Source organism: Oncorhynchus mykiss, chromosome 3 (assembly GCF_013265735.2).
Source record: "Oncorhynchus mykiss isolate Arlee chromosome 3, USDA_OmykA_1.1, whole genome shotgun sequence".
Classification (NCBI taxonomy): domain Eukaryota; kingdom Metazoa; phylum Chordata; class Actinopteri; order Salmoniformes; family Salmonidae; genus Oncorhynchus; species Oncorhynchus mykiss.
This window is the reverse complement of record NC_048567.1, coordinates 58,762,456-58,774,628: the sequence shown is the minus strand read 5'-3', so window position 1 is coordinate 58,774,628 and position 12,173 is coordinate 58,762,456. Positions and strand designations below refer to the sequence as shown.

At 41.4% G+C, this 12,173-nt stretch overlaps 1 protein-coding gene across 1 annotated transcript; it reads left to right on the top strand.

Moving 5' to 3' along the window:
• Positions 1 to 8,202, top strand: LOC110520289 (trans-1,2-dihydrobenzene-1,2-diol dehydrogenase). The gene is made up of 7 exons (XM_021597480.2): positions 1 to 183; positions 778 to 889; positions 1,119 to 1,282; positions 4,331 to 4,583; positions 4,712 to 4,836; positions 6,596 to 6,746; positions 6,990 to 8,202. The coding sequence occupies exons 1-7, from the start codon at positions 94 to 96 to the stop codon at positions 7,100 to 7,102; spliced, it is 1,008 nt and encodes a 335-aa protein (XP_021453155.1). The 5' UTR covers positions 1 to 93; the 3' UTR covers positions 7,103 to 8,202.
• Positions 8,203 to 12,173: the final 3,971 nt, after the last annotated feature.

Genomic DNA, 12,173 nt, shown 5'->3' with positions numbered 1-12,173 from the left:
TATCTCCCTACTGGTGGGAAATATATCCTTATCAAAAAAGTCTGCTAAGTCTATCTGGCGTCGATAGAGAGACGTGCTAGTTCATAAGTAATCATGGCAACACGGTGGGGAATCTGCAGTGCAGGGAAAATCAGCCACGACTTTTCAGTTGCTCTGAGGACCCTACCTCACGACGACCACCAGGTAAACGTTATTTGTGATTGGGAATGAGGGGGAATCCTAAAACACTTGCGCGATTAGGCTACTCGCTTATAAGCAAGGGTGAAGTGTATTTTTGAGAAGACATTTGGTATTATTGCAGAATAATTTAATGAATGTTTAACTCGTTAGTGACATCAGTGAGAAGAAAACATGTTTTTTTGTAAATAACTAAATGTTTAAATAAATAACATGTTTCCATGTTCTGTGGTTGCGTAATTGTCCATTTATTGCATGTTGTGTAAATCTTTACCGTAATTCTCCTAATACTGGGCCAATCAAATATTAATTTATGTTAAGTAAGGCATCATGTGTAATTTCAACAGCCTGACCCTGCCAAATTGAGGAATGTGGTTGAGGAAAAGCTAACATAAATGTTTATGGGATTCAAGTAAGAAATTAAAGGTTATTTAAAACGCTATTATCACTCTAAATACTATTACCATCTATAACCACTTTGGAAATAAGCGTTTTAAGTGCTATCCCCTAGGAATGCATCTTGTTGTATATATTTCTTACAAAATAAATTATATTCAATTTACCTCTAATTGAAACAATTAAAATTGTTATCTTTTTCAGATTGTGGCTGTTGCTGCTCGGAATCTCCATCATGCACAAGAGTTTGCCAAAAAGCACAACATCCCAAGAGTCTATGGGAGCTATGAGGAGCTAGCAAAAGACTCAGACATAGGTGGGTTCTATCATGAAATCCCTTACCCTGGTACAGATCTGGTTAAAATATTTTACCTTGACTCATGCTCTTGACAAGAGATACTGTATAGCCAAGGTGTTTGACCATTTCAGGCCACAAATCATCTGTAACCTTGAGATAAAACCTGATAACCAATGTGGTATAGGCTTGTTGCCTTAAATTGACTGGAGCTGGAAGCCCATGCTCGTACCCCTATCTTTCTTTGCAGATGTGGTGTATGTGGGAACCATCCACTCTCACCACCTGAGCACAGGTAAGCTCTTCTTGACCTCCCATAAGAACGTGCTCATAGAGAAACCCCTGGCCATGAATCTAAGAGAGGTACTGGAGCTCACCAACACAGCCAAGGAGAATGATGTATTTCTGATGGAGGTACTGTACAGGGGGACTCCTGACACTTTAAACATGTTCATACAAGTTTGCTCTAAAGCTCCTTCTGATCATATACTTCCACATACAGTACATCAACACTGACCTATTTATACTGCGGTATGGTTTGTCCTGAATAATATATGTTGGACTGATGTACAGTACCAGTCAAAAGTTTGGACACACCTACTCATTCAAGGGTTTTTCTTTATTTGTATTATTTTCTACATTGTAGAATAATAGTCAAGACATCAACACTATGAAATGACACATATGGAATCATGTAGTAACCAAAAACGTGTTAAACAAATGAAAATATATTTGAGATTCTTCAAAGTAGCCACTCTTTGCCTTGATGACAGCTTTGCACAGTCTTGGCATTCTCTCAACCAGCTTCACGAGATAGTCACCTGGAATGGATTTCAATGAACAGGTGTGCCTTGTTAAAAGTGCATTTGTGGAATTTCTTTGGTATACAGAATATAGCCCTAGATAAACGACCAAGTCCATATTATGGCAAGAACAGCTTCAATAAGCAAAGATAAACAACAGTCCATCATTACTTTAAGACATGAAGGTCAGTCAATACGGATAATTTCAAGAATTTGATGAAACTGGATCTCATGAGGACCGCCACAGGAAAGGAAGACCCAGAGTTACCTCTTCTGCAGAGGATCAGTTCATTAGAGTTACCAGCCTCAGACATCGGCAATTAACTGCACCTCAGATTGCAGCCCAAATAAATGCTTCACAGAGTTCAAGTAACAGACACATCTCAACATCAACTGTTCAGAGGAGACTGCGTGAATCAGGCCTTCATGGTCGAATTGCTGCAAAGCAATCACTACTAAAGGACACCAATAAGAAGACAAGACTTTCTGGGGCAAGAAACACAAGCAATGGACATTAGACCGGTGGAAATCTGTCCTTTGGTCTGATGAGTCCAAAATGTGCGATTTTTGGTTCTTTGTGAGACACAGAGTACTTGAACGGATGATCTACACATATGTGTGGTTCCCACCGTAAAGCATGGAGGAGGTGGAGTGATGGTGCTTTGCTGGTGACACTGTCCGTGATTTATTTAGAATTCAAGGCACACTTAACCAGCATGGCTACCACAGCTTTCTGCAGTGATACACCATCCCATCTGGTTTGAGCTTAGTGGGACTATCATTTGTTTTTCAACAGGACAATGACCCAACACACCTCTAGGCTGTGTAAGTGCTATTTGACCAAGAAGGAGAGTGATGGAGTGCACATCAGATGACCTGGCCTCTACAATCACCCGACCTCAACCCAATTGAGATGGTTTGGGATGAGTTGGACCTCAGAGTGAAGGAAAAGCATAATCGGCATGGCATGGCTGATTAATTAGGTCCGATTTCAAGTTTTCATAACAATCGGTAATCTTCCTTTTTGGACGCCGATTATGGCCGATTACATTGCAATCCACGAGGAGACTGCGTAGCAGGCTGACCACCTGTTACGCGAGTGCAGCATCAAAAGGACCTTGTGGCTTCAAGGAGCCAAGGTAAGTTGCTAGCTAGCATTAAACTTATCTTATAAAAAACAATCAATCTTCACATAATCGCTACACATGGTTGATGACATGACTAGGTTTACTAGCTTGTCCTGCGTTGCATAAAAATGAATGTGGTGCCTGTTCATTTATCATTGAATTACAGGCTTCTTAAACTTCAACAAACGGGTGATGATTTAACAAAAGCGCATTTGGGAAAAAAGCACATTGGTTGCACTAATGTACCTGACCATAAACAACAATGCCTTTCTTAAAATCAATACACAGAGGTATATATTTTTTAAACCTGCAAATTCATTAGCAGGCAATATTAACTAGGGAAACTGTGTCACTTCTCTTGCGTTCAGTGCAAGCAGAGTCAGGGTATATGCAGCAGTTTGGGCCGCCTGGTTCATTGCAAACTGTGTGAAGACCATTTCTTCCTAACAAAGACCGTAATTAATTTGACAGAATTTGACATAATAATGACATAACATTGAAGGTTGTGCAATGTAACAGCAATATTTAGACTTAGGGTTGCCACCCGTTAGATAAAATACATAACGGTTCCGTATTTCACTGAAATAATAAATATTTAGTTTTCAAAATTATATTTTCCAGATTTGACCATATTAATGACCAAAGGCTCGTATTTCTATGTGCTTATTATATTATAATCAAGTCTATGGTTTGATATTTGATAGAGCAGCCTGACTGAGTGGTGGTAGGCAGCAGCAGGCTCGTAAGCATTCATTCAAACAGACCTTTAATGCGGTGGCCAGCAGCTCTTAGCAATGCTGGAATCACAGCGCTGTTAATGACTTCAAGCCTATCAACTCCCGAGATTAGGCTGGCAATACTAAAGTGCCTATAAGAACATCCAATAGTCAAAGGTAAATTAAATACAAATGGTATAGAGAGAAATAGTCAACGCGTCATAATTCCTATAATAACTGCAACCTAAAACTGGGAATATTGAAGACTCATGTTAAAAGGAACCAGCAGCTTTCATATGTTCTCATGTTCTGAGCAAGGAACTTAAACGTTAGCTTTTTTACATGGCACATATTGCACTTTTACTTTCTTCTCCAACACTGTGTTTTGACATTATTTAAACCAAATTGAACATGTTTCATTATTTATTTGAGACTAAATTGATTTTATTGATGTATTATATTAAGTTAAAATAAAAGTGTTCATTGTTCAATCAGTATTGTTGTAATTGTCATTATTACAAATATATATATAAAAATCGGCCGATTATTCGTATTGGCTTTTTTTGGTCCTCCAATAATCGGTATCGGCGTTGAAAAATCATAATCGGTCGACCTCTACCCTGTGAATGTTTACACGGTGTGTTCACTAAAGACATGAAAGCGTATACTTGTTTGTGTGTTATTAGTTTAAGCAGACTGTGTTTGTCTATTTTTGTGACTTAGATGGAGATCAGATCCATTTTATTCTGAAATCAAGGTAATTCCAAAGGGTTCACATACTTTTTCTTTCCACTGTATCTCCGTTATATCTCCCAGGCCATCTGGACTCGTTTCTTCCCTGTGTCTGTAGAGGTGGGCAGGCTGCTGGGCCAGGGTGAGGTGGGAGAGGTCCAGATGGTAAGGGCCGACCTGGGAGCCCCCCTCACACACATCCCTCGCCTGACCCATAGAGAGCTGGGTGGAGGGGCACTACTGGACCTGGGGATCTACTGCCTGCAGTTTGTCTTCATGGTGTTCAATGGGGAGAGACCGGAGTCCATCCAAGCCATGGGATACTGTATTGACACAGGTAATTGGTGGTATTCTGACTTGAGATCCACTTGCTTAACTTACACACCAGAGTTTCCCTTTTCAAGTCTCCAACTGAAATAAAGAAATAGTTTTGCTATTTCTAATGCTTTGTATTTGCACCTCCAGGAGTGGATGGAACAGTAGTTTTGGTCTTAAAGTTCTCTGGGAACAGAATGGCTGTTTGCACGTGCTCCATCACGATGATGCTGACAAATGATGCTGTTATCACTGGGACCAAGGGGACCATCAAGGTAGGAATTAGCAGACACAGACATACAGAGGAAATACATTATTCTAACAAGTCACAGCCAGAGGAGGGTGGGGGAAGAAGTGCACACTATAGTTATTGATCTAATGATGAAGATTTTGAATAAATTAAACAAGTTTATGATTGATTGAAGAGCTGATTTTTAATGAACATTTCCATAGCCTCCTGAACAACTTCAATAACCTACGTATACTGAACAAAAATATTAACGTGGACAGCTGATGAAACTGTGGGTTTGCACAATTGAAGAATTTCTGCACCAACCGTCAGAAACCTTCTCAGGGAAGCTCATCTGCGTGCTCGTCGTCCTCAGCAGGGTCTTGACCTGACTGCAGTTCGGCGTCATAACCGACTTCACTGGGCAACTGATCACCTTCAATGGCCACTGGCACGCTGGACAAGTGTGCTCTTCACGGATGAATCCCGGTGTCATCTGTACTGGGCAGATGGCAGACAGTGTGTACAGCGTTGTGTGGGCGAGAGGTTTTCTGATGTCAACATTGTGAACAGAGTGCCTCATGGTGGCAGTGGGGTTATGGTATGGTCAGGCATAAGCTACAGACAACGAACACAATTGCATTTTATCGATGTCAATTTTAATGCACAGAGATTCCGTGACGAGATCCTGAGGCCCATTGTCGTCCCATTCATCCACCACCATCACCTCATGTTTCAGCATGATAATGCATGGCCCCATGTCGCAAGGATCTGTACACAATTCCTGGAAGCTGAAAATGTCCCAGTTCTTCCATGACCTGCATACTTTTGTCACCCATTGAGCATGTTTGGGATGCCAGAGCATCCCGAACAGAGCATCAACGTTTACGACAGCGTGTTCCAGTTCCTGCCAATATCCAGCAACATTGCACTGCCATTGAAGAGGAGGGTGACAACATTTCACAGGCCACAATCAACAGCCTGATCAACTCTACGTGAAGGAAATGGTGGTCACACTGGATACTGATTGGGTTTTTGATCCACTCCCCTTCTTTTTTTTAGGTATCTGTGACAGTCAAATGCATACGTATATGTATTCCGAATCATGTGAAATCCATAGACTAGGTGTAACAGTTTTCTTGTGGTGAAGTAGAGGTGTACCAAAATGCAGCGTGGTGGTTATTCATGTTTCTTTAATAAAGACTCTTTATTATACATGAATAAACTAACAAAACAATAAATGTGCGAAAACCTAAACAGTCCTATCTGGTGCAAACACAGAGACAGGAACAATCACCCACAAACACACAGTGAAACCCAGGCTACCTAAGTATGATTCTCAATCAGAGACAACTAATGACACCTGCCTCTGATTGAGAACCATACTAGGCCGAAACATAGAAATACCTAAAACATAGAAAAACAAACATAGACTGCCCACCCCAACTTACGCCCTGACCATACTAAATAATGACAAAACAAAGGAAATAAAGGTCAGAACGTGACACTAGGGCCTAATTAATTAATTTAAATTGACTGATTTCCTTATATGAACTGTAACATTTTTGCATGCTGCGTTTATATTTTTTTGCTCAGTGTGGTTCCTTTGATACGTTTGAGAGTTTATTATTCAGAGTACCATAGTGTTTATCAAAACTTGTTTTAGATTAAGCACACCACCATTTATTAGTATCATCAAACAAATCTCTCTCTTCAATTCCCTATTGAGATCAACAAAGTGTGACATTAATGGCATATCAATGGCTTCAGAGAAAATATCATATTAGGTGTTGTTTCTATCTGAGGTCCCCAACCACATGTGGTGTCCTACGAGCCTGGAGGTGAATGGAGAGGTGACGCAATACCCTCTCCCTGAGCCCAGCCTTCCCCTCAACTTCATTCACAGTACTGGGCTGCGCTACGAAGCAGAGGAGGTCAGGCAGTGTCTGCTTAAAGGTAGGCTTTACACAAAGCAACTTGAACCATTTAATATTACAACACACCTTACTGAAATCAAAATAGAGTTTGCACCAAAAACAGGCCAAGCCGATAGGGGAAATGGTATGGGAATCTGCAGGTTTGAGACCGACTACATTGCCGTCAGAATTACAAATCACCTTGTATCCCAAATAACTGGTGTGATCAAGATTAGCGATTATGCACTTTGCCTTGCTCAAACACGCTGATTGTTTCCATCAGAGCTGAAGGAGAGCTCTGGAATGCCTTGGTCACACTCACACCTTCTCGCCGAGGTCATGGATGAAGCCAGAAGACAAGTGGGAGTGACATATAATCAAGACAGCGTCCAATGAGAAATAATGCAACCCAAGTCCCCCTTTCTCAGTCATGGATGCACTCTCTACCGATGCTAGTCAGCAGGTGACTTCGGTCCAATGAATGCTATAGGTTATGCTGTTATGATGGTTAAACTAAGGGGGTGTGCTTGGGGCGGCTCCCTCTGATCTGCCTGGTTATAATGGTCTGTCTCCCAAATGGCACCATATTCCCTTTATGGTGCACACCAGTGCATGAGTCCTGGTCAAAGTAGTGAACAGGGTGCCATTTGGGATGCAGACATGGTCTCAGGAGCTTTTAATAACTTATGAGGCTAATCGGCCTATGATGTTTATTTCATGGGGATTTTTTTTATGGATATGTGCCAGTTATGTTCAGCTTGCCAGCATCCATCCTATTGAGTTTGCTGTTTTGCTTGTTTGACCTCAAGCGATTGTCCAGTCACTTAGTAGGTAATAGGTTACAACAGAACAGACTACGTGTTACCTTGCTAGTTAGAGAGAACATTGATCTCCAGATTGGAGTTGAGTGCAATACTCCTCATTCTGCTAATGTAACATAGGCTACCACCACTGCAGGGGAGATGATCAGCAGGCCTATTGCTTATTTCCTTATTTTTCTATAATTTTGGAAAGTGACTAATTATGGCCACAACAAGGTCAAGGTCATCCAAGGTCACACAGAGGTTCTTAGCAGTCTGGGAGGTTGTGTCACAGACCGAGTCTCCGTGCCATAGAAATTCAGACATAAAACCAGACGTTTATTGAAGTTGTGTATTGATTGCATTGATGAGGACGCTCATGAAATAATTGTAAAGATATCCCCATTAGTTCACCTGTAAAAGAGAGATATGCATGTTTAGTGCTTCTACACCTGCATTGCTTGCTGTTTGGGGTTTTAGGCTGGGTTTCTGTACAGCACAGATATATAAGCTGATGTAAGAAGGGCTGTATAAATCCATTTGATTTTTGATTTTTTTTTAGTTTAGTCGGAACGTTGGTAATTGGTTTTAGAGCGCAAATGTTAATATAAGGATGTTGTTTTAAAGCTAGAACTAGCGACTACTAATGTAATGAAATGAGATCACCATTTATATGGATAAATAAATGTTTTACAATTAACGTTATTGAAAGAGCTGTTAGTTCCTGGTGCGTCTCCCACAAAGGTGTCAAATGTGCGCTCAGGAGCGGAAGGATTATCCTGTGAAGTGAGTATGGCAAAGTTAGCTAATTCCCGGGAAGACATGGTTGTATCACTGTGTTATTTATGTTTAAAGAATGGTTTAAACCACTTATTAATGTGTGGATACACAGGCATATTTAAAGCCTAAGTTATGTTTTGAATGAGTTCGATTTGTGATTTAATTCAGTTCCCTTTGAATCAGCTGCTGTTTTCTCTAAGGAGAAAAGCATGCACACATTTAAAAACGATATGTTACTTATCCTTTTATCTACAAAATGTCTTGCACAACTAGCTAATTTTGGTTTGATTACTTTGCACATTTATTTTGGGATTCCACCCCTGTAAATGTGATTTGCCTGATGTGGCACGAGTGGTGTAATTTCATTGAAGTGCATTTGTCTCCACGTTTCCTCACCTCTGCTTCTCGATTACCTTTGACTTTTTTCAAAAGCAGGACAGGACTGAGGAGCATCGAGCAAAACCAATTGAGATTCTCCCAATAATTGTGCACTTGCTCCCCTATAAGCAAAATCCATGAGGGGGCGTGTACAAGTGCCATAGAATTAGGTGCAAGGTACATGCCTGCCAGGAGCAGAGCCCGGTAGCCTAGTGGTTAGAGCATTGGACTAGTAACCGGAAGGTTGCAAGTTCAAACCCCCGAGCTGACATGGTACAAATCTGTCGTTCTGCCCCTAACCCGTCTTTGAAAATAAGTATTTGTACTTAACTGACTTGCCTAGTTAAATAAAGGTATACATTAAACTTATTATTAGAATTAGAACAATTTAATAGTTATACTCTTGACAGAATCTCTGCACTCGACCAATTTTAGTGGAGCATTGCAACTGTCCGAAATGGGTAGAAAGATGTGTAAGATTTAGATCAACTTACTGGATCATTCATAATATTTTATTTGGGATTATTTTATCCTTTGTAATATTTAAACATTAGATCATTTTATGGTATAAATTCATGTTTTTCTTCAACCCTGTTCCCTCCCGGTGAAGTGTGAAAGGGATCCACATCATATCAACCATAGCAACCTACTGGGACATGGGGTGTTTCATCCTGCAAAAGGGTTGCTACAAGCATGTTGGGAACATGAGCAAGGATGGAACATGAGCTTTGGGTGGTTGGGTATACCCAGTTGAGGGAGTTGGGACTGTATGGAAGGGAGGTAAGCCCCAGTGTAGCTATTGTTGTAAACACAACATGGATACTCCTGCCTCTAGTAGTAGAAGTGTTGGAGAGACTACTCAAAGATAGGGAGGGGTTTGATTCAAATAAAATGTTATTGGTCACAGTGAAATGCTTACTTCCGAGCCCATTCCCAACAGTGCAGAGTTAAAAAGTAAGGCAAATATTTGCTGAATAAAAAAGGAAATAGTAACACAATAAAAACAGTAAGACAATATACAAGGAGTACCAGTACCGAGTCAATGTGCAGGCGTACGAGGTAGTTGAGGTAATTGAGGTAATGCAGTATGTACATGTGGGTAGGGGTAAAAGTGACTAGACCATCAGGATATACAGTATAATAAACAGAGTAGCAGCATTGTGTGTGTGTTGGAATGTTAGTGTAGTATGTGTGAGTGAGTGTTTGGGTAGAGTCTAAGCAGTGCAAGGGAGTCAGAGCCAAACTGTAAATAATAAAGGGGATCAATGTAAATTGTCTGGGTAGCCATTTGATTAACTGTTCAGCAATCTTATGGCTTTGGGGTAGAGGCTGTTCAGGTTCCTTTTGGTCCCAGACTTGGCGCTCCAGTACCACTTGCCATGCGGTAGCAGAGAGAACAGTCTATGACTTGGGTAGCTGACACCGCCTGGTATAGAGGTCCTAGCTAATTTTGTTTTGGGATTTATTTATTTTATATTTATTTTGGGATTCCACCCGTGTAAATGTAATTTGCCTGATGAAGCATGAGTGGAGTAATTTATTAGAAGTGCATCTGGGAGTTCGGCCTCAGTGATTTACTGGACTGTACGCAGTACTAATTTGCAAATAAATTAATTAAAAATCCTACAATGTGATTTTCTGGATTTTTTTTTCTCATTTTGTCTATCATAGTTGAAGTGTACATATGATGAAAATTACAGGCCACTCTCATCTTTTTAAGTGTTAGAACTTGCACAATTGGTGGCTGACTAAATACTTTTTTGCCCCACTGTATATATCATGGTCGCAGGGTATATGAACTAACAGGTTATAGAGCAAACAACACAGGTTGTAATATGGCTTTTTTTTCTGGCTTCCCATGGATTTTACCCACACATCACTACTGGCTCTGACTCATGTGCAGTATTGATGAGTCTGCAGTCCTTTAGTTCACGTAGCAGACAAGACCTGCTGTATGAGGTACTACAAACCCATGGCCGGGTGAGACAGATGGACATACAGAGATTTACTTGGGTCCCAGCCCATGTGGGGTTGGAGGGAAATGAGGCAGCTGATGTACTGGCTAAATAGGCTGTTAGCGGTGGGGAGGTGAACGTTGAAGTTTCAATGAGCGAGGCAAAAGACCTGATATGAACATTGGTGGTGCAGAATGGCAGGGGCAGTGGAATAGAGACAATAAGGGCAGGTATCTCTTCCAAATACAGAGAAGGGGAGGGTAGGATTGTAGGATGAGACTGAAAAGAAGAGGCCATCTTCACTAGGCTTAATAGGGTAGGACACAGCCAGCTGAACAAGTCATTATATTTTATAGGAAGGTATCCATCAGGAAGATGTGATTACTAACAGGAAATTGAAACAGTTGGACATGTGTTGGTACAGTGTGGGCAATATGAGAGGGAGAGTGAGAGATGGAGAAGCTGTATGAGAGAAAGGGGGATACATGATTTGAGTAGAAAATCGATAGATAGTTTCCAATTTTTTGTTTGATTTTTTAAGAGAAACCAGGCTGGCAGTGCTTTGCAATCGAGAGTGGTGCATTTGCCATACCAAGCATTGGTGCATCCAGTCAAGATGCTCTCAATGGTGCAGCTGTATAACTTTTTGAGGATCCGAGGAACCATGACAAATCTTTTCAGCCTCCTGAGGGGGAAGAGGCAGGTGTGTGTGGACCATGTTAAGTCCTTCATGATGTGAATGCCAAGTAACTTGAAGCTTTTGACCCACTCCACTACAGCCCTGTATATGTGGATGGTGGTGTGCTCTCCCCTCTTTCTCCTGTAGTCCACGTTCTGATGTTGAGGGAGAGGTTGTTGTCATAGCACCACACTGACAACTGTCTGGCCTCCCTGTAGGCTGTTGGTGTTGGAGTGAACAGGGAGTACAGGAGGAGACTAAGCACACACCCTTGAGGGGCCCCACGTGTTGAGGGTCAGCATGGCAAAGGTGTTGTTGCCTACTCTCAACACCTGGGTCCATACGGTCATGAAGTCCATGATCCAGTTACAGAGGGAGTTGTTCAGGACCAGGGTCCCTAGCTTGATGATGAGCTTGGAGGGGACTCTGGTGTTGAATGCTGAGCTGTAGTCTATGAACAGCATTCACACATAGTTATTTTCCCTCTTGTCCAGGTGGGAGAGGGCAGTGTGAAGTGCAACTGAGATTGTGTCATCTCTGGATCTGTTGGGGCGGTATGGGAATTTGAGTGGGCCAAGGGTGTCTGGGATGATGGTGTTGATGTGTAGCATGACCAGCCTTTCAAATCACTTCATAATTACAGATGTGAGTGCTATAGGGTGACAGTCATTTAACCAGGTTGCCTTGGAGTTCTTGAGAACAGGGACAATGGTGGTCAGTTTTAAACGTGTTAGGATTACAGACTGGAACAAGGAGAGATTGAAAATGTCTGTGAAGACACTTGCCAGCTGGTCTGCGCATGCTTTGATAACGTGTCTTGGTCTGGCCAAGCGGCCTTGCGAGTGATAACCTGTTTAAAAGTTTTACTCACATTG